The following is a 26,356-nucleotide window of genomic DNA, read 5'->3' on the forward strand; positions in this document are numbered from 1 at the left end:
TTTTTTAAAATAAATTTGATCAGATGCCTATCTAGAGTAGGTGAAACAAAATTAGCATTTCAGGGGCATTATTTTATTAATTAGAGCAAACTAATGATTTTACGCAAAAATTAGCATAATTAATGAAACATGAGATTTTTTGCATAATTGATGTGATAATTTGGTAGATTATGCCATGGGTAATGTGTGCCAATTTTCGTCGCGATCGCGCAATCGACTCCGAGATCATAAGGGCGCTGAATCAGCCCCCCACCCAGTTTCTTAGGCATCGAAATAGGCCCAGTCATTTAGGGTAATCATGATTAAAACTAGAGGTAAATCCAAGATTTTCCAAAGTAGGGGGGGGGGGGGGTGGGGTGAATTTTCTCAAGTACAATTAAACAACTCCCAAAAAGGTTCTCACTTAAAAAAAACCTCATTTTGGTCTCACGTAAGTGATGGTCACTAAAATGAAGTCATTTCGTTCGCGTGATATTCGGCAAGCTCCCCCAAAAAAAATAAATAAGAAAAGGGAAAGTCATTTTGTCCATGTTATATTTGGCAACCCCCCCCAAAAAAAAAAATAAATTAAAAAAAAGGTTTTAACTGTAATAATGATCGAAGGTAATTTTGTCTTGCGTAAAATTTGACAAATGAAAAATAAGATTGTCACTAAAAAAATAATGTAATTTTGACCCACATAAAATTTGGCAAGCCCCCCCCCAAAAAAATGAAAAGGTTTAAACAAGCAAAAAAAAGCTAAAAGAGAAAGAAGAGACAAGAATATGAACGAAATATATCCCCTTACAAATAATGCTGTGATCATCATGAGGGAGGGGTCGCATAACTAATATAATTCCAAAATATTTACTATAAATCTCAATAGGGGGATCGTGTAGAAATGCTCACCTACAGTGAGCATTAATATAATCCATTTTAATTTCAACTAATTTTATAAATATTAAATGTCTTCCCACCAAATGAAAGTCATATCGCATAACTCCAATTTGTATTAAGGCGTACATTTACCAAAGTCTTGGGTTTGAAATCAGATTCAAACAGCATTGTCCAACCGGCAACCCATATTTTGGGTAATGTCGCCTATGAGGTCTAAAACATTAACATTAATCATTGGTACTAGGAGTGTGTTGTGTATTTTGAGTTTTTGACAGACGTATATCAATCAGGTTTGATTATTTATGTCTGGGACCGACCTTTAATGTCACAATCCGAAAGACGTGATCAGGGCTCGAACCTCTGCATCAATGTGTAACTTCCCACAGCTTGGAGTGGGTGACACCATAGGAGTGGATGACACCATAGTATTAATAATAATAATATTCCACATATTTATATACCTTTTAATGCATCGGAACGACGTCTCTAAGAGACTAAGCGCTTCCAGACTCAGTATTACCACGGTCATCAGAACCTGTATGCCTGCGTACAATGTATGCACCTTCTCCACTCCCTGGGGAGCACTCCAACAAGAGTTCCAAGACTCAATTGCTAGATACTACATTATACATAGGCTTTCACATCCTACCAGGTACCCATTTAACACCTGGTGGAGAGTGGCAAAGTGGATTAACGCCTTGCCAAAGGACGCTAGTCCATGGCGGGATTCGAACACACGACCCTCTGATAGTACAGGCCAAGTTTGAATTTGGAGTCGGCAGGTCCAAACACATTAAATATGCAATTTAGTTTCCGCATGATAATGTCTTTTTTATGAGTTATGAAATATTCTACTTATTTGAACAAATTTGGGTGTGTAGGTAGATGATACCAATACAGGCTAAGTTCGAATTCGGAATATGCTGGTCAAAGATCACAGCTCATTAAATATGCGAGTTGGATTCCTCACGATATCTTATCAAAAGTCATCAGATTTTTTAAAATTTGGGTGTGTTGGTAGAATGATGCTCAGCATTTTTATAGTGCCTTAATCTGTTAAAGACATTCCAAGGCGTATTGGAGGAGCCAGCCAATCTGGGTCGCCTACAAGGGTGCCACACAACTGTGACCCGCAGGTATCTCCTCCCAATTACTGGTTGGGGGTATCCGGGTGGACCACTACACTGGGTCATTAAATATGCGAGTTGGTTTCTTATAAAATAACATCAATATGAAATAATCACGTAGGCCTTATATAAAAAGTGCAAAGGCAAGCAATTTTTTTTCTTACTTTTTTGGAACTTTTATATATGTATTTAGGATGTATTTTGTCCTGAAAATTTAACATTCTAGGCACCGTTTGTGATCCTGAACAAGATGTGTGTTGTTCTAGATAATTACTGAGAATGCCAAGCACGAACATAATTTTTAATAAGGTTTCTAGCATGATCCTGTTAGGACTGTTTAAACCATGAGGATGGTACATATTTCAATAATGGGAATGCGAAGCACGAGCTGAAAATTGTTGACATTCCGACCTAAAAAAAATGGTCATTTGTTCTATGCACTAGATCATAAAAATAGGTACGTAACAAATAATTGATGCGAGTGCAAATTGGGAATTTGAGTGTGGCAAACTGATTCTGTTTGGTTCTGCTTGCGTAGACTGGGGCCCGTTTCTCAACACCGTTAAGTCTTCTAACTTCTTAACTAAATTGGAAATAGTTAGCTACCTGTTAGCGAACTGTTTCACGAATCCCTCTTTGCCAAGATCGGGACAACTTGACCAAAAGTTATGACATCTCCAAACCTGTCATAACTTACTTCTTTCTTAAGGATCAAGTCCACCTCAGAAAAAATGTTGATTTGAATCAATGGAGAAAGACCAGACAAGCACAATGCTGAAAATTTCATCAAAATCGGATGTAAAATAATAAATTAATGACATTTCTAAGTTTCGCTTTTTTGAACAAAATAGTTATATTAACGAGCCAGTTACATTCAAATGAGAGAGTCGATGATGTCACTCACTATTTCTTTTGTTTTTTTATTGTTTGAATTATACAATATTTCATTTTTTACAAATTTGACAATTAGGACCTCCTTGCCTGAAGCACAAAATGTTAAAATAATGTAATTCCACGTGTTCAGGGAGGAATGACACTTCATTTCACATGACAATGACGGAAATAAAAATAATTCATATTTCATATAATAGATTACAAAAGAAATAGTGAGTGATGTCATCAGTTTCTCATTTGCATATCGACCGAGATGTGCATAACTGTTTTGTGAAATGAAGCGAAACTTTAGAATGCCATAACTTTCTTATTTTACATGCAATTTTGATGAAATTTTCAGTGTTATGGTTGTTGAATTTTTCTCTTTTTATTCAAATAAAGTTTTTGTTGGAGTGGACTTGTCCTTTATGTAGTGATATCATGTGGATAGACTGTGACATTCAAATGAGCCTCGAAATTTGAAAATTTTATTACGTAATAATTTAAAGAAAAATGAATTATATAGCAAACAAGTGGGATAAATCATTTAATAGTAATTGTAATGCACAGAAATTATAACAAGTGTTAATTTAAGGTAGTAAAATAATTGAATTGACAAAGATTCTACCACTTCAGGTCATCCATAATTGGACTCGTTTTCAGACCCTATCAAAATTTTAATAAATTCTTCCTCTAATATACGCATAGCATTTCTAAAATTGTGCGTTTAGGTATCTAAAGAGTTTAAACATTCCATGATAATATATTTTTTGATGATGTTTGGAATCCTGAAAATCTGTTTGATTATCATCATATTAAAGGCAAAAAGAAGCTGCTGAAAACTGCTTATCTAAAAAAAAAAAGAGCCAATGGAGTAAATTAGAGAGTCAAAAGGGCCTAAGCTTTCGATCCTAGCAGAATCTTCGTCGGAGGCAAAATGACAAACATAAAGTGGAACAACCATGATATAGACCACAAACATCCAACAGCAACACTAGAAACCATCATGTTAGGAAGAAAGCCTTATGGTTTACTTACGTAAACTATTCAAATTTTATATCTTGGGATAAATATCTCAATGTCCACTTACATGTGATTTTTTTTATCATGATATGAATTAGTGTTAATTTCATTTCCTCAGAAATTTAATGCCCATGTCTGCATGTTTAAGTACTTTTTAAGCATATTTTGCCTCTATTTTTTGCAACTTTTGGAAAATTTGCTATTTTGTGACTAAGGCTACGTCTGGTATGTACTTTCCACCAATAGTATCAATATGATATTAATGGATTCTAGTTAATCCTTTTGGGTAATTTTGGAACTAATTCTGTGTTTGGTAGATAAATAGGACTAACTTGTCCAGGTGTTGAGAAACGGGCCCCTGCTGATGAGTAGGCCTAGAGTTTTTATGCCCCTGCAGATGAAGCCCGGAGGGGGCATTAAGTGTTGCCCCTGTCAGCCCCCCCCCCTTGGTTTCCGCGCAATAACTTGAAAAACATTCAATGGATTTTAAAAAATTTGGTGTGTAGGTAGATGTCACCAAAATACAGGCTAAGTTCACAGCTCATTATGCAAGTTGGTTCAAAATTTATTTTTTTGATTATATTTATATGCGTATTGATTTCTGCATGATATTAAGTTCAATCATATTGAATAGATTTCTGATCGCGTTAACTGGGGCCCGGGTTGGCACGTTTTAACCAGTGTGTTTTAAAACACATTTTTTTTTACTTGTGTGTTATAAATAAATCCTCTTTCTCTTCCCCCCTTTACTCTTTCTTGATTGCTTTGTCATGTTCCTCTTCTCCCTGTTCAATCTTGCACAGCAATCAATATTAAGAATATCATTTTAACAAACAAATCTATGTGATTAGCTCACTTTTATCTACAATAAATTCGTAAACATGGCAGGGCCACACAACATTCAAGACTATTTTTGGAATGCATGCATGGTTACGCAGTTATGATATACACAAGTGCATATTATCAGATTCCGAATTGCTTAAAAACTTGATTTCATGTACAACTCAATGTGAGTCATTGCCAAAATTTGTATCTGTATCATTATTTTCAGAAATTGCTGAAAATTTCTATTAGTAATAAATTTGAAAATCTGTACATAAGAAAAATGAAAAAGTAAAAAAAAAAAACATTACCAGTAACCTACATAGACTGGGCTATTTCATTTCCTAAGAAGACTGGGGGGGGGGGGCTTTATGATCTGGGCAGTCAATCATGGGATCACAGCGATGATTGGCAAACGCATTACCCATGGTATATTCTAAAAAACTATAATCAAATTTTGCCTAAATCTCATTGCTAATTTATGCGTAAAATCAAAAGTTTGCTCTAATTAACTAAATAATGCCCCTGAAATGATCACTTTTGGTTCACAGACTCAATATATTTCAACATCACACTTGTTTTCTTATGTGTTTATTGTTGTTTCAATGGAAATAGTCGGGGACCATATTTGACCGTAAAAAAGTTGAAATTAATTGATTTTAATCAGTAAAAGGAAATATAATGGCACATTTATGAATTATGGCTAAAAACACTATTTCCATAGATTTGTACGCAAATTCACATTTTTCCAGCAACTTTTGGTCTGCATGCACTTCCAAAATGTTGTGTAATTTCGAAAACACATACCAGGGGGTCGCAATTTTGGTCTCAAAGTTGCGCGAGACTCGAAAAAGTGAGTGAGTGATGCTGTAAGTCTGTGAGTGATGCGGTAAAAAAAATTGCGCAGTGGATTTATTGCAAAATATGACAAGGGGGTAAATCAGCCCCCAGTCTCATAGGGTTAAAAACATTATATAGGCCTACTGATTGTTTTTAATATACATTTGATCAGAATTCCTGAATTAAAAAAATAAGTAGTTCAAGGGCTATATTTATAGGTTTGAATTGAATTTGTATTTTATGCCCTAAAATTGGTATAATTGATTCAAATGAAATAAAGCATATTGATTTACCCGAAATGAAATTAAGCTTTGAAACCCAATGTATATCAATTTTTCCATTGTGCAAATTCCCCTCGCCCCCCCCCCCTCGATTGACAAGACTCAGGATACCTAGGGACAACACGTATATAATCATGTATTAGGAATGAAATGTCATATTACTTATAAAGTGTTTTTTTTTGTAGGCATTCAATTTCCATGATTTAGTAATTTGGGGGGAAATATCAACTTTTCTGTTCAAAATTCATAAACAAAATTGTGGTAATCTCTTATTAAAACATCAAGAACTGAAATCTTATTTTATTTAGTGTATAGTTTAATTGATTTACAGAAAATTGCATCATAAAACAATAAAAAAACATTTTGTACTACAATTCTGCGGGGGCATCTGTTTCCTTTGGACACGTCAAACTTTCTTAATTATGTGTAATTGATTCTATGACATGTGTTTACATTTGCTGCAGATTCCCATTCAGCCATTGGACTGAACCGGTACCAAGACCGGAACTGTAACACAGTAAGGATGGTCAATATGAAGCGAGCTTCATTGAATTCCTCCAAGAGCTCTGTACTCTGTTCTGATCATTTTGAAGATGCTTGCTTTGACCTGGGCAGACGATACGTCTTAAACAGGATGCTGTCCCAACCATATTTGATTTCCCGCCTCGTCTTCAGAAGGTACAGTGGATCTATATCATACATGCGTTCTAAAGAAATATATATTGTTTTATCTACCTTTGTTTTGATAGAACATTGCTTTAATTATTCAATTTTCAGTAGCAAAATAGAGATGAAAATTATCCTAATCAGGAGGATAACCATGGACCGGGGCCTATACTGTGTATTTACAGTAAACTACTAAATAAATATATTTTTAAAATTTGGTTTAACTCATAATCCTGGGCTACTTTGAGATTGCATAGCCCAGGGAGGGGGAGGTGGGCTTTTTTGGTCCCCCTCTTCAGATCTTGCCTCTGATCAAAACGAAAACCAATGCACACATCAACATCAATGTAATCTGCAAGCATGGAACTAAAGGTTACAGAATTCATTAAAATTTATTGTTAATAAATTATTTATTGTTAATAAATTAGTAATGCTAATTTATGCGTAATAGAGAATTCTTTGTTTTAAAGGTTAATCTCTAAAGAATTCCCGAAATTCTATGATTTCTAACAAAGTTGCTCAAAAATAAATGGTAAATGACATTTCTAATCTTATGTATTTTATTGTTTCTATAATTCCATATGTATTTCTTTGTTTTGGGGCCTTATGTATTTTATAGTTTTTTTAATGGGATCTGTTCATGGCACTATTCTGATTATAAAAAGCAAAGATTTGATTATTTTCAACCAATAAGTGCAAGAATAATGATAAATTTGTCAATTATGACTGAAAATAGAATTTCCATTGGATTAAATGTGTATACAAAATAATATTTTTGAGCAATTTTTGGTCCGACATAAACTCATAAAATGTTGGGTAACTGAATATCCGGGTATCTCAAAAGCTCTGCAGAATTGACCAAAAAGTAATCATGGTACCTCATTTCTCATTGTGGACTTATCATGAAAAATGTGGATGGGGAGGGGAGTTTATTAAGCCCCCCCCCCCCCCGGGGCTAGATAGGGTTTATATATCATGTATATTTTTAAAAAAAATTATCTTGTTGCAAGTCACTGCAAAAGGTTTGATTTCTAAACGAATATTGTTCTTCATGGATAATCGAATATTTGATTGAAAAATTATCTTTGAATAGTTATCTTTTCATTCTTGTATCTGTTTTTGTTCAATATTGTTTTTCTTATTTTTTTATTAATTCGTCTCCTACAGAATTCACCCAAACCAAGGTATTTCCAAAAGACTTTTCGATTCAGCAAACAACCTCTCAGATACTGCAAAGACACCAGTGCCAAAGTCTTCAGCACCTTAATTTCTCGAAGACCACTCCTACTGAATACCAGAAAGTCCAAGAGGGTAAAGTGGAAGTCAACAACAATAATGGACTGTATTAAAACTTGGAGAAGAGGCTGAAAACCACACAGAAGTCCTACCTTATACATTACTTGCTTTTAAGTTTGGACAAACATTGATTTGCACAACTTTACAACAAAAAATTTACGCTGTGTGGATTCTGATTATTTAAAATAGCTCAATGAAAACGTTTATCACTGGGCATGTAACAAAAATGAATTCATTGAATTTGAAGATGTCTTACAGTATATTCATTCTGATTTGAATGTCAGAAGAGAAAAAAGTTTGTGAAAAGTAGGAATGACGGCAAGCTGACAGAAGAATAGAATACATGTAGGATAGAACAAGGCCACAGTTATAAATGAGCTGTTGGATAGAGACAAAAAGATGAATTAAGAATGGGGGTGATAGAGAAATAGAGACAGGAATTGGGGAGCCTGTGATGAATGCCTGAGAAAGTAAAAATTACCATATTTTATTTTTTTAAGGATTTGAACAGTCAGGAAGAATGTGGTCTTTTTCTGTTGTTATTTCTCAAAATACTGGTATGTTTTGTGTACAGAAAGGGGTATAATCCTTTGCAATAATCACTCTCACAGAAAATATTAACTAATCAAAAGAAAAGTCAAATATTTCACTGATTTACAATTGTTCGGTCACTCTCATATCTAAAGTTACCCCCCCCCCCCCATCATTTCAAGGTATTGGAGAGAGAGGTTGGGCAGGACATGGCTGTCAGCAGAAAAAAAATGCAGGGTGGGGCAAAACAATTTTGGATATGTGCGAGGGAGCGAATGCGACAGAGCAGAATTTGTGGGGGGGGGATATATGCGAGAGAGCAAAATGACAGAAGGAAAATGCAGGGGCCAAGAGATTTGAGGAATATGTAAGAGGGAGCGAAGTGACCAAGCAGAAGAAATGTAGAGGACAACAAATTGTTGGGTATGTGAGGGAGCAAAGCAACCAATTAAAAAAGGAGGTTAGTCAAAACGTTCTTGAATATGAGTAAGGAAGCAACTTGTTCACTTCCGAGCAGTAGGACTCGTTTTAAAATAGCTTAGGAAATATGTGTTTCCTAAGCATGGTAAACACATATTGTAGGCCTATAGTACAATTTAGGTGCTCTAAGAGTTAAATTCTGAATGAGCTGCATTTGCTGGTAAATCATGCGCAGAGGATCTTTGTCTTTTATCCATTTCTACACTTTTCTTTAGATTTCAGTTTTAAGGCGGGAAGGATCCCACCCTCCTGTGGATGCTAATATTTTGACTGACCCTGGGTAAATAGAATAATTACAAAAACAAAAATGATGTTTTAATATGAGATTTTTTAATGCCCCTTGAAAGTCCACCATCTTTCTCACTCTCTCCATCTTTGTTTTTATTCATTTTAACTTTCCAATTCTTTCTCTCTTGATATCTATAAAGTTCAGGTTCACCCTTTTAACTTGCACTATTCCAAGCCCCCCAACCAATTGGCATCCACAGGAATGGGGGAGTGGGGCTTCCCCCTAGAAAATAAAGTCAAACAAAAGAAAAATGTGGAAAATAGAAATGGATAAAGACAAATAATCCTCTACGCATGTCTTACCTACCAATAGTTCATTCACAATTTAATACCTAAATTCTACTGAGTTTACCATACTTAGAAAATGCATATTTCCTATGCCATTTTTAAACAAGTCCCTATCGCTGGGAGTGAACGTGTTGCTCACCAGCACGAATTCGAAAATATTTTGATTGACCTGGGGCCCGTTTCATAAAACATTTGCCGCAGCGGCAACTCCCATTTTCTGCGGCAAATCTCAAAACAGCGGCAAATGACAATTTCTGCGGCAATATTTGATGCAGCTATTTGAGCTGCGTCAAATATTTGCCGCAGATACTTTCAGGGGCAAATGACAATTTCTGCGACAATATTTGATCTATTTGAGTTGCGTCAAATATTGCAGCAGAAACGGCTTTTTCATCAAAATATCAACAATTTGGAGGGCCTAACAACCATATTGCTAAAGTTTTTGATGATATTGAATTGATAAATTGCTTTTTGTCATTCTAAATAGAAAATACAGGTATTTTCACTCATTGACAAATAAAAGTAGATATTTATTGAATCACTAAATTTATTGAATTGAATTTACTGAATTTATTAAAGTCAAATTTATTTCATTAAATAGATACATAGGAACATCCATTGTGTTCCTGCAAATTTACACTTTAAAAAAGTATTTCTTTATCCTGTAAAAGAATGAATAATTGTCTCAGTTTGTCAAAGATGTTGCGTCATTGGCTTTTGAGTTTCAATTAGATTCATTTCATTATTCATAAGTGTTTTTTTGCTGCTGTTGGTTTTTTTCTGATGTGTTTGTTGAAACTCCAGCTGAAGCTGTGGTTGCTGTTAACATTCCGGAGTGTTTGTTGGACACCTTGATGTTGTTGAGGTTGCCAGTGTGGTTTTTGCATCTCCTGCAGAAATTGTTGATGCTGCTGTAGTTGTTGCTGTTGGTCAATGTAGTGTTACATCTCCTGTGTGTTTGCTGCTGTTTTTGCTCCTACTGTGCATGTGATTGAAGTACCTGAAATAGTAATTAATTTATAATGCATATGAGCAAGATACTAAACTTATTCCTAATTTCAATTTCATTGTTAACCCTTAATAGAGTGGGGGGGGGGGGGGGGTTGGAGGCACCTCTTGGTACTTTGCAAGATTTATCCAAATGGACAAGATCCTCAGGCACTCCCGGGATGACCTACCAGAATAGCCTCACAGTAAGGTGTATTAACAGGATTTTGTACTCATAACATTCAGTTGATTTTGCATGAACTCAATTCATCAAATGAATGTAAAGGGTCTACCAGTAAAAAAAATTCTGTGAGCTTTTTCGGGTAATCTTTCTGAGTCCTTTTACTCCTTTAATGAAATATTAATAATAAAATACATGATGAAGTGAGTTTGACAGTTATTTGACATGTTGCATCTTATGTGCTAGTGGTGGGGTCAATCATTATAGAAATGCAGAATATACATGTACATGTACCAATTTGGCAAGAGAAAGCAAGTCACATTATCGACCAATGATTGATATTGGTTTGTTACTTTTGCAGCTGAAAAAAAAATCATCAACACCTCAAACTAAGAGTTTAATTCTAAAATTTGGATTCCTGACAAAGAGCAAATCAAGAAGACAAAAATCATTCAAATTGTTATTATGACTTACTTTCTATGCCAAAATGAATCAGAATTATAAATAAGTTTAACTTACGTTTAAATCACATTTCTAGGCTCTTTATCTGGCTCTTCAAACCCTTCAGTTGTTGATTCTGGCATGACTTTCTGATACTATTTTGTGTCCTTCTGGAACTGTGGACAAAACCTCACCTGAAGGAATAAATTAAAATTTTCAAAAAATGTTTGGCACTATAATTTTTTTTCTCACATGAATACATTACATGTATATCAAAAGAAAAGAAAAGGAAACTTCATTTGACTATTAGGTTTTTGTCAGGGGGGGGGGGGGGGGTAAAGGGGTCAAGATGGGTCAATATGATGAACAAAAATGCAATAGTAAGTAATACATAAGGATCAATCTCTGGTTGAAAAACGTCACTTCATGCAATTATTCCTCATAATTCATCTTGCACACACATATACACATAGTGAGGATGGGTGAGAGAGAGCGAGCATCGTCATCGTACATGCAAAAAGTATTAAATCCATCACTGATGTATAGATGGGGGCCATGCCCCCCAGTCAGACTGCAGGTCCCAAGAGAGTGGCTTCTTTCATCCAAATGATATTCATGACTTGAGATGTTTTGTATATTTAATGAGCTTGACGCGGACCATAACACCTTTTCATTCGGTCATTGCTGCTCTAACTGTGCATCGAATTTCATGAATTTGGTACCATTGTAAAGAAGAAGAATCATTCTTTCATGTCATATGTTTGGATTTATTCAAAGATTTTGTAATATAGGTTCAAAGTTTGATCTAAAATATGCTATAAAATAAATATTTTCACCTGACAAAAGTTGCTATTTTCACACTTTATTTGTGTTTGAGCCCAAATGATTTTTATATCATGATAAAGCTGAATATGTATGCTTTGAAACGATATAGGTTTCAAAATAAGAATTGGTTTAATCGGGTCAAGATCACACTTTTCATTTGCCAAGTACATAAAGCAGTTTGAAAACAAGAATACTGCATTCTGATTGGTCAAATGGACCACCCAGTGGCAAATTCCAACGGTTCCAGTGCCATGGTTCGTAGGAAGGTCACACTTCCCATGTGGTAATCTCCTCAAATACCCTGTGCCTGTTGTTCTGTGAACCTTATCCAGCCAATCAGAACTCTGGATTTCATGCAAGTACAAAATTACAGAAATCTCGTATTGTACCTTAGTGGGAAAAGTGTGATCTTGACCCGATTAAAAGGTGCCGCATATCAAGAGTGGCATTGTGAGAAAGAAAAGAAGTTCAGCTTTATGGTGATATGGATATCATTGAGGCTCAAAATAAAAAGTTTGCACAATGTGCAAAAGAAAATGGAAGAAGAAAATTAAGTTTTGAGGCACACTTTCAGGCCAGAAATTTACTTATTTAACAAAATATTGTATACAAAATAAATGACCAATATGAAAGAGTAACTTTTACTCTATCTGATAGTGCAATAATATTTAATTTAACTTGAGGTTAAAAAGTAATGCCAGTAGTTGCAGTAAACACTGATTTCATGAGAAAGTCTGGCTTAATTGTCAGTATATCATCGAGGATCTAGATTTGGTAAAGTTACATAAACTGAACTTTGTGAAATCTTGAAATCTACGCTGAAAAATGTTCACACTGAAGATCACCAACACAGATAGGCACACGTGGGACAGTGTATTATTATTGCTGGAATATGAGCTTATTTTGCTTATTTCTCAGCAATTACACAATTTCTTCCAGAATCCTTTGGCACATATTTTTTATTCATACAAACAGACACTTGGGTGGTCATTATATTAGATTCTGTAAAAAGTCATTTTGAGATCGTTACCAATACTGGAATTTCTCTTTAAAACAGGTAAATTCTTAGACTCGAGAAAGAAAATCTCACGAATCACAAGATTTTGCAAGGATTCAGCCACGAGATGATTTGGATGTATCTGGACTTTTTGCTCATTAGCATAGGGACCTGCGGTCTGACTGCCCCCCCCCCCCAATGTTTAACGACCAAGAAAGAAAAGGAGAAAAAGAAAGAAAGCGAACGAGAAAGGGTGAAATAGAGAGTATTTACTGGATATTATTACGTCAAAATCTTTCCAAATTTTGATTTCTGTATTAAAAAGTTCTAAAATTTTGAACACTCCCTTCGCTCTTTGGAGAACTTTTGTTCCATTCGCCATATTTAGCCCTCTCAAAATATTTGGCTCATTACGCCACTGAATTCAATTGTAAGAATTTTATGTTTGCTTAATGTAGACTTAATCTAACCCTAATAAGACTGCCAGGGTATTTTGGAGGCAGGAAAGATGGGCGGAAGGGGAGTGGGGGCCCTCAAGATTGACCGTTAATTGCGCAATTGTGAAGAAATGCAAAATGCCTGCCACAGATGAAAAAATTGTATATTTGATCATTCTAAAATTATTTAGAATTATATATTTTACTAAATCATGCATGAAATTAGAATTTGGCTGGAAATCTATAAACACAGCCCTTGTTGTTCAGACACATAAAAATTAATTGATATCAAATACCTTTCATATGTATTTTTTTCCTTTCTTAAGTATTTCTTTGTTTTTTTTACTTTTTTTATATTGTTGACAAAATTTTCTGATCATAAGCACAATGAAATTAATTGATTTTAATCAGTAAAAATAAACATTAACCGGTATGATACAATTATGAATTCTGGCTAGAAACAGATTTTGCATTGGATTTGTCCATGAAATCACATTTTAGTGCAATTCTGACATGTGTAATTACACAATGCACAATGTTGCATAATTGCAGAACCGGGTACCCAGGTGTCACAAATTTTGTCTGAAAACTCATAAACTTTTTTTAAAAAAGGCTTTATAATGACGCGGCACAATCTTTCACGTTGTGGATTTATCGTGAAAATTTTTGGGCTCCCACCGCCTTTTTAGGGTTAAATCAGATAGCACATCATGATGGGTTTTACTGATATTCATTCTGCAACCCATATTTCAAAGACTATCCATCATATCTGACATTGATTTTTACCTGTGGCAGTATGTTAGTCTCTGCATTTCTACAACTGTGGCCAAATATTCTACTACTAGTTCATTAGATGGGCCCATGGCATTTTTCTTATTGTAGGAGACTGGCAAGCCCTGGCTTTGAAGTTCCTGGTATATCCTTCTCCAGCTGCAATATCTGGTCAGTTGAGGACTTGGGGGCTTTGTGTCAGGAGTGGTCTTGGTAATGGCGGTGGCAATGGTGATGGCAGTGACAGAAGCAGACTTGGTGGTGGTGACTGCAATTGCAGCATTGTTGATGGTGGTATATGCCTCATCACGACCAACATTAGCTCATGCTGCCATGCTGCTGGTCTCCATCTATTATGTTTTAAATAGAATAAAACATTAAAACAATTGATTATTAACACATCAACTTCAGAACACTAGCATATTGATAATAAAACTTGTAGATTAGCAGTCAAAGCATAAAATGAACTTCCACAGAAGACTACATGTACCTTCTAATAGAATTTCAGACCACCTTGAGGATGTTATGCTCAAAGCAAGGTTTTTATTTGACAACATTGGTCAGAGGGACATGGATTTAAATGTCAGAATACAACTGGTATCATTGGTTGATCAATCATACTGTACAATACCCCATTTAGATATATGTTGCTGTTATCTTCCACTTTACCCCTCTTAGATTTTTGGCATTGAGTAGTAGTCCCAGGGAAGGTGCTGAAGACTTTGGTACAGGTGTCTTTGCAGTATCTGGGAGGTTGCTTGCTGAATCTAAATGACTTTCTTTCGAGGGTTTCCCTGGTTTGTGTGCATTCTGTACGAGAAGAATGAAAAAAAAAAAACATTAAAAAAATAAGAAAAATTGAATAAACCGAGATGCAAGAATGAAAAAAATGACTTTAAATTTGTCAAATTAATATTCAATAGTACATTTAGAATAATATTTGTTTAGAAATGAATCCTTTTCAATGGACTTGCAGCAAAATAAACATGTTTAAATATTCATGATGATTTATTAACCCTATCTGGCCCCAAAGGAGGAAGGGGGGGTCTTAAAGGGATGGTCCAGGCTGAAAATATTTATATCTTAATACATAGAGTAGAATCCACTGAGCAATATGCTGAAAATGTCATCAAAATCGGATAACAAATAATAAAGTTATTGAAGTTTAAAGTTTAGCAATATTTTGAGAAAATAGTCATATCATGAATATTCATTAGGTGGGATGATGTCACATCCCCACTTTCCGTTTGGTTCATAAAATCATAATTTTTTCATTATTTCATACATGTGTAAATGATGTGTCTCCATTATGATGAAATAAGTTTCAGCAATTAATATCTAATGTACTAAATCAGTTGTCAATCCAATTTTTCTAGTTCTTGGAGGATAAAATTTAATAAACATAATTTCATATAATAAAATTCAAAAGAACAATTTGAGATGTGACATCATCAGCCCACCTAATGAATATTCATGACGACCGTTTTCACAAACTATTGTTATAAACTATCAAATTCAATAACTTGATTATTTGTCATTTGATTTTGATGAAATTTTCGGCATTTTGCTCAGTGACTTCTACTCTATTTATTAAGCTACATGTATAAATATTTTCAGCCTGGACCATCACTTTAATAAGCCCCCTCCACATGTTTTGCAATAATTCCACAGTTAGAAACATGTCCTCATATTTTTTTGTTGGTCAAGTCTCGCAGAAGTTTAGGGACCAAGTTTGCGGCATCCGATACGCAGTAATGCAACAATGTATGAGTTCATGTCGGACCTAGAATTGCTCAAAAACATTATTTTTCTTACAAATCTAATCCAATGGAAATTCTATTTTAAATCATAAATGACAAATGCATCATTATTCTTGTACTTATTGGTTGAAAATTATAAAATCTTTGCTTTGTCTCAAAATATTATATCTATATTTTGATATTAATAGATGCTCTAAGATCTTATCTTTGAAATGGCATTTAAAAAATAAATTCATGCTTGAGCGAACATGGGACGTTTTATACTTTTAGACTTTTGGCTAATCAGCAGACTTATAATATATTCATTATCTTTGCCATAATTTTCGAAAAATGCTGTCAAATTTCACTAATAAATTTATTCATTTACCTGAATTACATTGGTTTTAATTTGAACTTCTTTTACCTTTGAATTTTGCTTCATAAGTAAGAAGAGACTTTCTTGTCAACCCAAGTGAGAAGATTTGCATTTTTAATTGGGAGAATTTGTAATCATTCAAATCCTTTTTATTATGTGAAACAAATTATGTTATGGTACCTTTGATAATAATTATGTGAAACAATTTATGTAATGGTACCTATAAAAGACATGAATCCTATTTTCAAGGGGTCATTGAATCCTTCACCAAGTTTAATTATGTGCTTGACAGGACAAACAAGAAAATATTCATGTCTTTCAATGGCAATGGTGTATTGAGTCAATTTTGAAGGAGCAAGATATGGCAGATCAGGTAAAATGCATTGAAAAGTTGTGAAGCGAGCAAGCAAAAATTTCCAGTTTTTACTAAAATATCCAATTTTGTGATTTTGACATAATATTCAGAATAATATCATATTTCACTTTCTATGTTTTCTGTTATTTTTCTTTCCACTTTTTTCCTTGGTCATAATTTTGTATTGGGAGGGGGGGAGCACCCCGAGCCCCCACCCCTCAGTATGCCACTGTTCAAAGGCATCATAACCTTTGCAGAACACAATGAAAGGATTTAAAAAAAAACACGCTCTACCATAATTTGGTTTTAAAAAATGTTCTTGCCTAAGGAAGGAATATTCAAAACTAAAAGAGAACATATTAAAAAGGAACAACACCACAACTATCCAAATAAATAAGTAGATTTGGAAATGAATTTTGACTGCATAATTCGAAAATTATGGCAAAGATAATGAAAAGGTTAAGAGGAATTCTGCTGATAGCAAGAAGTCCGACCATCATATTATGCCATTTTGGCGCAAGCTTCCTTTTTTACCCCAGACAAAACAAAAATTTGTGTTTGCGTAAGCACGAACAAAACCAAATTATTTTAATAGCATTTGAAGGATAAGATTCCATAGCATGTATTGACACCAAAATATTGAGATCATAATTTGAAACAAAAATTTTATAGACTTTTCAAATCTATCCCATTTTTTCATACGCACTGTAGAACTTGGGAACTTATTTAGAGATTTACTTAACTGTACAGCAGAGAATTCTCTATTTATGCATAAAATAATTTATCAAAAATGAATTTTAATAAATTATGAAAAATCAGCAATACACCCTTAGCTTTGCAATTTCAAAGAAGCTCATGCTAATTATGTAGGGCTAAACCAAATTTTTAATTTGTTTGATCATTTAGTAAGCGTTAACTTAAAATACACAGTCCCCTGGTACACAGTATAGGCCGAGGTCCATGGTGACCCTAACGAATAGGATAATTTTCATTTCTCTTTGGCTACTGAGAATGGAATATTCAAAACATTGTTCTGTCAAACCAAAGGTAGATAGATAATACAGAGATTATATTTCTTTAAAACACGTATGATATAGATCTACTGTACCTTCTGATGACGAGGCGGCAAATTAAATGTGGTTGGGACAGCATCCTGTCTTAGACGAATCGTTTGCCCAGTCCTGTCAAAGCAAGCATCTTCAAAATGATCAGAACAGAGTACAGAGCTCTTGGAGGAATTCGATGAAGCTTGCTTCATATTGACCATCCATACTGTGTTACAGTACCAGTTCAGTCCAACGGCTGAATGGGAATCTGCAGCAAATGTAAATACATGTCATGAAATCAATTACATATAATTAAGAAAACTCTAGGCCTACTCAGCAGCGGCCCTTTTATCAACACCTGGACAAGTGAGTCATATTTATCTACCAACCACAGAGTTAGTTCCTATCTTTAGGATTTTTAACAAGAAATAATCCATTAATAACGTTATATTGAGACTATCGGTAGAAAGTACAAGAGATGTAGCCTTAATCACATAATAGCATAATTTTCAAAAAGTTAAATTATGATAAAACTTGCAATTATTGTGATAAATCAGGAAATACATCCAATCAAAAAATAGCAGAGCCAAAACTAGAACTAAAGCTTCGGTCTCTGTTAAAGGGGAATCCAACCCAAATAAAAACTTGTTCTTAGGGGAATAAGAAAAATCAGTCAAGTTGATAGGTGAAAGTTTGAACACTATCTGACAAATAATAAGAAAGTTATTTTTAAAGTTGTGAATATTGGTAATCCCTAGATCCACGAGACTGCAAATTGGCCACATATGTGATGTCACAGTGATGTAAGGCAAGGACTACTCTTCCATGTACTCCAATACATAAAATGGCTAATATGTCATTTTTTCAAATGTTTTACTTCAAATTTTTATTTTTCTTTCACATGAGGACATAAAACAATATACTACCAGGGTTATATTTAGATTACTGCCCCAGGGGAAGGGCAGTTAGGAGAAAAACACAAATCCCTGATAATTAAGTACATGGCCTATGGGAAAGTTGTCCTTGCCTCTTGTCATAATTTACTTACCCAGTTGCCACTTTGAAATCTACATAATCATAGGGATTTCAATTTTAAAGCAGCCATAACTTTCTTATTGCTGGTCCGATTTCTTTCAAACTTTCACCATTCTGTTTTATCTAATTTTCTCCTTTCCAACACTATATTTTATGACCAAGGCTGGATTCCCCTTAAGTGTAAAGGCATCTGGCCGAGCGTTGTTGGAGCGGTCGTGGAGCGGAGAGAAAAAAAAATCATCACCGCTCGCTACCGTTTACCATTTTCAAGTTCGATTTGTTTTTTTGTTTTCGATTTTTCCCCCATTTTGAGAGAAAAATTCTACCCTCTTTCCCTACCGCTCCAACAACGCTCGGCCGGTGTGACCATGCCTTTATGTTGGTTGTTCAGCTGAATTTCGTTGGCTTCACTCACCAAATACAGAAAAAGATATAAAAATACTCCTCGAGACAGAGGGCTGCCAGCTGTCTACTAAAGGCAAAACATGCATCAAACATAATTAAACCATGCAGACTTGGGGATTAAAATGCCGAGAAAAATGAAATCATCACTAATTCATTTTGAACATGACTAAAAAACAAGGCAAAAGCAATTTTTGTCTCGCCCACTTATGAAAATAACCAGAAATATTGTGATTTGCGAGGGCACGCAAGAATTATATCGAAACTTCATTGTGAAATTACTGGGATGGAATAACACTTGTCATACCAGCCTTGCACGTAAACTTTAATATTGACCTGAAAATGACCTTTTACCTTACCATGTGACATCCGACTGCAGCATAAGTCTGCAAGTTTGGTTGAAAAGTGACTTACGGTTGCGGAGTTAGGTGTCATAAGAGAGTCTTGCATGTAAACTTTAACCTGTAAATGACCTTTGACCTTTCCATGTGACCTCTGACTGCAGCATAACATGCAGGTCCCCCAAGTCCATCTACCATCCAAGTTTGGTTGAAAAGTGACTTACGGTTGCGGAGTTAGGTGTCATAAGAGAGTCTTGCATGTAAACTTTAACCTGTAAATGACCTTTGACCTTTCCATGTGACCTCCGACTGCAGCATAACATGCACGTCCCCCAAGTCTATCCAACATCCAAGTTTGGTTGAAAAGTGACTTACGGTTGCGGAGTTAGTTTTCATAAGAGAGTCTTGATGTAAACTTTGACGTTGACCTGAAAATGACCTTTGAACTTATCATGTGACCTCCCACTTCAGCGTAACATGTGCAGATCCCCCAAGTCCATCTACTGTCCATGTTAGGTTGAAAAGCGACTTACGGTTGTGGAGTTAGGTGTCATAAAAGTGTTGCATGTAAACTTTAACGTTGACCTGAAAATAACCTTCGACCTTACCATGTGACCTCTGACTGTATAGCATAACATGCAGGTCCCCCAAGTCCATCGACCATCCATGTTTGATTGAAAAGTGACTTATGGTTGCGGAGTTAGGTGTCATAAGAGAGTCTTGCATGTAAACTTTAACCTGTAAATGATATTTTACCTTACCATGTGACCTCTGACTGCAGCATAACATGCACGTCCCCCATGTCTATCCAACATCCAAGTTTGGTTGAAATGTGACTTACGGTTGCGGAGTTAGGTGTCATAAGAGTCTTGCATGTGAACTGTAACGTTGACCTGAAAATGACCTTTGACCTTACCATATGACCTCAGACTGCAGCATAACATGCAGGTCCCCCAAGTCCATCTACCATCCAAGTTTGGTTGAAAAGCGACTTACGGTTGTGGAGTTAGGTGTCATAAAAGTGTTGCATGTAAACTTTAACGTTGACCTGAAAATGACCTTTGACCTTACCATGTGACCTCTGACTGCAGCTCAACATGCAGGTCACCCAGGTCCATCTACCATCCATGTTTGGTTTAAAAGCGACTTACGGTTGTGGAGTTATGTGTCATTACAGGTTTGTGACGGACGGACAGACGACATTTGGATCCCTTAGTCTCGCCTTCACCTCTGGTGGGCAGGACAAATATGTCATACGGACGTTGAGATATGCCGCGAGAGCTTTTCTCGAAAGGGTGGGTTGAGGAGGAAAGTCAAACAAAACACACCTTTTCGGGACAACCGGGGGAACTTTCCATGAAAGGCTGCATGTGTTTAATATTTTTTCTGAACCAATCGTTTCTATGAAAATTAGTCTTGAAATAACAATATAACAGTAATATAGACACTAGACAGAGGTGCATAGATGGGGGGAGGCTTGGGATGCTCTCCCCCCCCAAAAAAAAAAAGGGAAAGAAAAATGAAATATAACATTTTCTGAATATTTTTATGTCAAGCTACAAAATGTGATTTTTTTTAATGAAAAGCTTGCTCGCTCACAACTTCTATTGAATTTTGCCTGATATGACACATCTGACTCCCTCAAAATCTTGGGCTCATTTTGTCTCTGATTATTAGGAGAAAAAGAGAGCTTGCAGTTTTTGTGATTCTGAATAAAATTTCATATTAATGAAGTAATTCAGGACACAAAATAATTACACAAAGCCATATGGAATTATGAGAAATAGTAAACAAATATATCAGGCTTTGAGAAAGTATAGTTGAATTATTTATCCGAGGTTGGTCTGACAATTACTTCCTGAGGGGCGAAGCCCCGAGGGAAATATAGTAGTTTTGCCAGTCCAACCGAGGATTAATAATTCCCACTATGCTTTCGAATGAAACGCCTGATATATTTGTTTTTTATCCAACTTTTTATAATTTATAACCAAAATCTATGTGATGAGCTTGCAAAGTCCGGTTACTTGAGTTGAATTACCTACTTTTCTCTGAGCCATCGTGCTCAGCAGAACGCAGATCAGTGCCTGTGCCGACACATCGCTGGACTTGCCCGGGAGAGAGAGCGCGCTGGCCGGTGTGCCTGAGAGTTTAGCTAGATCCAGTTTTGTGAAATAATGATGTCAGACCTCGATATACTAGTATCCAAAAATATATCGAGGTATGACGTCAGAGTTGATATTCGGTCACATGATGCTACTTGAACCAATAGTACTATACATGATTTACTCTATGTAGGATATAATGTATTCTATTCTATAGGCGTAAGTATTTGCATAGAAGTGTGATGAAACAAATCAGTGGCGAAGTGAGCCAAAGTTTTGAAGGGGATAGATATGAATAATTGGGCAGATCTTTTTTTTGTGAGCGAGCAAAAAAATAAAAATATTTAACTTTATAAATATCCAATGAAAGCATAATATTCAGAAAAAATATATTTCACCATTTTCTTTTCTACTTTCTTGGTCATAATTTATTTTTGTAGGAGAGGAGAGGGGGCAAGCGCCCGAAGACCCCCTCGCCTCATCTGTGCACTGAAGAAATTACTTTGAAACTGACTTTCCTTTGCAAGCTGCTGGATAATCTTTATATAATAGTTACCATGCAAGGACGGCTGCACTGCCGAGACTATTGAAAATAAATACATGAAAATGCGCAAAATTTGTGTTTTCCCTTCTTTCCTTCCGTTTTGTTTCACCTGCATAGGAGAGTAAAATTATATTATAGGCGCTGTTTTTCTGACGGTGGCGGCATCAACACCAAATCTTAACAAAAGGTTGTGTTTTTTAAATGAAAACTTAGAAACCTAGTTCATGAAATTTGGGCATAAGGTTAATCAAGTATTGCTAAACATCCTGCCTGAGTTTCAGGTCACTCAGTTGTTGTGTGTCCGTACAGGTTGTGTGTCCACACGATCAATGTTAGAAAGTCATTTGAAAAAAGTTAGAAGCGAAGTTTCATCAAATTTTAGTACAAAATGTTGGGAAATATAAAGAACAAAATAGAAGATGATTACAAGTATTGAATTCATATTTTTAGTGTAATCCAAAGACAAAAAGGAAGGCTTCAAAAAGATTGTTTACATTCATAATTCCGAAGCTTCGTTATTCCGAAGGTTTGGATATTCCGGAGGTTCGTTAATCTGAAAGCGAAATAAGGTTCGTTGTTCCGAAGGTCCGACAATCCAAAAATTGAAATGACGTTCGTTGTTCCAAAGGTTCGTTAATCCGAAAAGGAATAATGAGTCATAATTCCGAAGGTTCGTTAGTCCGAAAAAAAATGAGGTTCGTTGTTCATTTAGTTTTTTCGGATTAACGAACCTCATTTCGTTTTCGGATTAACGAACCTCATTTCGTTTTCGGACTAACGAACCTTCGGAATTATCACTCATTATTCCTTTTCGGATTAACGAACCTTCGGAATTACGCCACAAATAATCGGATTAACGAACCCTTTTTCGATTTAACGAACATTGTGGTTCAGGCAATAATGAATTCACGTGTTTTGGAATTACGAACCTTCTGAATTACGAAGTGTAACCAAAAGATAACATGTCCGGACACTGGACCCCCTCCTATATTAGTTTTGTTTTTAAAGATCGTGATGTTCCATGAGTTTTATATTTCCCCATAAAATCCCACCTTTGTCACTCGGAATATCAGATCGACTTAACGGACACGATGTTCAGCCAGATGGAGCGTATAGTAGTGGTGGTGAAGTGGAGCCGGCACAAACATCGCTCAAAGTAACTAAACTTGTACTAGTAATGAGTGGGGCTAGGACCTAGGCCAAACATACTTAGGCTACCACAACAGGCGATAGGCTTTCTTACCCCTCCAAAGATAACTTCTTAAATTGGAGATAAAATTTTACCTTCTAGGGTGACCTTTTCTTGGACTTGCCCTATACCCTGTACCATGAACCGTTTTGGCAGTGGATATCTAAGTCAGTGGGTCGCGCATGGGATCTCATTCTCACTTCTGGTGTCCATACCACATGATTTTTCTGTGCGCGGTGGCGCATCTTTGGGCCCGAGCCGAGATAGGCCTCGACTCTAACATTAGAGTCTACGGACAAGCCCAACTCATAGTCAAGGGTTCATTACATGCAGAAACAGATCTAGAGGGGGGATTGCAACCCCCCCCCCAAAAAAAAAAAAATCTGGGGACCATTTTTTTTAAATCTTATCTTTTTAAAAAACTTGTAATTTTATTTTATTCTATTTCTATGTCTTCATTTAATTTATTATTATTATTTATTTGGGGGGAGGGTTGGGCGAACAAATGTCACATAGTCCTTTTTGCCCCCCATCAGCTTTTTTGAGGACACGGGCCACCGCGGAAGTGACAATCTAGGCCAGGGTTGCCGATTCTCATCCCCAAACAAAAATCCCCCCATTAAAAAAAAAAAAATGGGGGATTGCAACTTAATTTTACAAATTTTCATGGGGGTTAATTTGGCAACGACCTCTATATCAAAAATAGTGGTGTTTTAGATGCAAGGAAACGCCATTTTCACACACAGATTTTCAAAAATTTTCCCTATGTGGGAGGGGGGACACCCCCCCAAACACCCTCGCTTGCTCCGCTCGGTTGGACTCGGTCGCTACGCTCCCTCACATACCACCCCAACCCCCCCTTTATAAAAGCTGGATCCGCCCCTGACATGCCACAGCGCACAGAAAAACCAAGCCATTACTTAGAAGTGGTGTGTTTAATGCCTTATGGACGTGGACATCACTTGCAGAAGTGGGATCGCAGCAAGCCAGCATGCACGACCCACTAACTCATTAACTGTCAATTCGAAATCCACTGCCAAACATGGTTCAATGGTTTAATTTACCAGTATTAATACTAACCTCGCAATGCGTGTGGGTGCCCAAGCTAAAGCTGTTTTTAATAATCTAAAAATAAAATCACGTCAATCACTGACTCAGACAGTCAATAATTATATAAAATTTGTCATCCAATGAAGTTTCCAATTTCAACATGCATTTTGCTCTGAGTCAGTCTGAGTATGAATTTTACACCATTAATCAAAATCTAGGCCTAAATATCAGCCTGTATAATTCATTACCATTTTAGGTGTGCACAAAAGACCAATCCCCCCTGGCCTGGCATGGGCATGGTCGACTACAGTAGGACCCTACACAAACTTGAATACACGGGACTATAAATTGCACAGCTTCTTGCAAATGCAAGTTTGGCAACGACTAACGAATTCCCATTTTGTTTTCAACGTAATTTTGAAGTCGAAAACATAGCTAAACTTACGAATGCAATGTCCGTCCACATTCTACCAATTAGAGAAGTTGTTTGCAGCTCTCGTTGACATGAATAACGTGCAAGCTAAACAAGAAAGGTTCACCAACATGCCGACCTGTGAGTGTGACCGTCCCGCGCCCGGATATCGATCGAGCGAAGATATCGGCTTGAGCAAGGTGCAGCCAATCAGCGACGATCTCATATTCCCTGCCAGAAAGAGGAGACAGAATTATTTTACATGGACGGAATTTTTTGTGATGTGACACAAAATCATTTTGTCGACGGAATTTTTTGTGATGTGACACAAAATCATTTCGTTGACGGAATAAATATTTGCATCGCAACGAAATGAATTTCGAGGACGCAATTTTATTTCGTCTCGAGGAAATTGATTATAAGTGTGACACAAAATAAATTTTGTATACGAAATCAAACTGCATCATGACGAAATGAATTTCGTTGGAGTGAAACACATATTTTCCTACAGAATTTTCCTTTGGACAATTGGGGTGCTATTTCGTTAGATCAAAATTCATTTCGTGTGTACGAAATAAATTTTGTGGACGAAATTACATTTCGTCTCGACGAAAATTTATTTTGTGTGACAAGAATAATTTTGTATACGAAATAAAACTGCGTCATGACGAAATCATTTTCATACGAACAAAAAAACTTTTGTGTACGGAATGACGTGAATTGGACGGAATTTACCATCGGACATTTGGTGCGCCATTTTGTATGGCACGCCAAATGAAGTTTGTGGACGCAATTACATTTTGTCTAAACGAAATTTATTTTGTGCATTTCGTCGAGACGAAAATGATTTTGTGTGACACAAAATAAATTTTGTGTACGAAATTAGAAAAGCGTCATGACAAAAAGATTTTCGTCTGAATAAAAACACATTTTGTGTACGGAATTGCTTGAATTGCACAGAATATACTGGCGTACACTTGGCACGCCATACGTGCCTTGTGGTTGTGACAGCCCTGCATTTCAATCAAGTGGCATCTCACAATTCTGAGGAATTAGGAAGTCATTCGCACAGTGATTCCTATGAGAATAGTAATTCTGAGGAATTAGGAAGTCATTCGAACAGTGATTCCCATGAGAACAGTAAGCATGTTAACTTAATAATAAAATTTGATTTTTTTTAAAGAAAACTGCATTATATAGGGAAAAAAACGCGTATACGAGGGATTCACTTTTGTTTTCTTTCGGCTAAGAGATCCTTTTGATTAGTGCTGTGAGAATTGTGAAAGAAAAATCGATTATATATTATATGATTATTTCTAGAATACCTCCGAGAGCAGCTATTGATGGTCTCCGAGATCATAGAGTCGTTTTTTTTTACTAATCAGCTGAACAGTATTTTTCTTGGATTGGTTTTCAATGCTGAATCATGTGTAGTTCAAAACGTTCTTATTTCTTGCGAATTTCTTGTCAATATTTGTATTTCAATACAATGTCATGACCATAACAGGCGCGGTTCTTGTGAAAAAAAGAAAGAAAAAATAGATGTAGGCCCTATAATTATATGCTCTCCTTAAAAGTGAGCACAGCAAGTTAAAATTGGTCCCCTGCATTACAATGCCCTTGTTTTACAAATTAACCCCCCCCCCCCCCTACATTACCCATCATGAATAGAACAATACTAATGCCGTGAAATTTACGTTTTGAATTCATGCTATTTTTTCCAAAAGCGCTGTTA

The 26,356-nt window shown here is 35.9% G+C and overlaps 1 protein-coding gene and 1 long non-coding RNA gene across 6 annotated transcripts; one reads left to right on the forward strand and one right to left on the reverse strand.

The window, feature by feature from the left end:
- The first annotated feature begins 6,136 nt into the window (after positions 1-6,136).
- LOC121420094 lies at positions 6,137-9,776 on the forward strand. The gene is made up of 2 exons (XR_005970697.1): positions 6,137-6,520; positions 7,676-9,776. It is a non-coding gene; the product is annotated as an uncharacterized LOC121420094 (long non-coding RNA).
- Positions 9,777-10,285: 509 nt separating this feature from the next.
- LOC121420095 (THAP domain-containing protein 1 A-like) lies at positions 10,286-24,868 on the reverse strand. Of its 5 annotated transcripts, none has more exons than XR_005970698.1 (6): positions 24,655-24,868; positions 17,609-17,814; positions 14,662-14,840; positions 14,046-14,380; positions 11,079-11,194; positions 10,286-10,391 (listed from the first exon to the last, which is right to left on the reverse strand). XR_005970698.1 is itself a non-coding variant. In XM_041614628.1 (6 exons), exons 1-4 carry the CDS (start codon positions 23,298-23,300, stop codon positions 14,354-14,356), a joined length of 420 nt encoding a protein of 139 aa, XP_041470562.1. In that variant the 5' UTR covers positions 23,301-23,505; the 3' UTR covers positions 10,286-10,391; positions 11,079-11,194; positions 14,046-14,353. The 5 variants fall into 5 exon arrangements, 2 of the variants coding, with proteins under 2 accessions (XP_041470562.1, XP_041470561.1); XR_005970699.1 differs by lacking the exon at positions 24,655-24,868 and adding an exon at positions 21,367-21,695; XM_041614628.1 differs by lacking the exon at positions 24,655-24,868 and adding an exon at positions 23,255-23,505 and having other exon boundaries at positions 14,700-14,840.
- Positions 24,869-26,356: the final 1,488 nt, after the last annotated feature.

The sequence above is a fragment of the Lytechinus variegatus genome, chromosome 8 (assembly GCF_018143015.1).
Source record: "Lytechinus variegatus isolate NC3 chromosome 8, Lvar_3.0, whole genome shotgun sequence".
Lineage (NCBI taxonomy): Eukaryota > Metazoa > Echinodermata > Echinoidea > Temnopleuroida > Toxopneustidae > Lytechinus > Lytechinus variegatus.

Coding starts and splice junctions, on each gene's coding strand:
- LOC121420095 (XM_041614627.1), bottom strand. CDS start 23,300: ATGGTACAGGGTATAGGGCAAGTCCAAGAAAAGGTCACCCTAGAAG. Junction 17,815..23,254: donor AGAAAAGGTCACCCTAGAAG/GTAAAATTTTAT, acceptor CATTTGCTGCAG/ATTCCCATTCAGCCGTTGGA. Junction 14,841..17,608: donor TGCCGCCTCGTCATCAGAAG/GTACAGTAGATC, acceptor CTTCTCGTACAG/AATGCACACAAACCAGGGAA.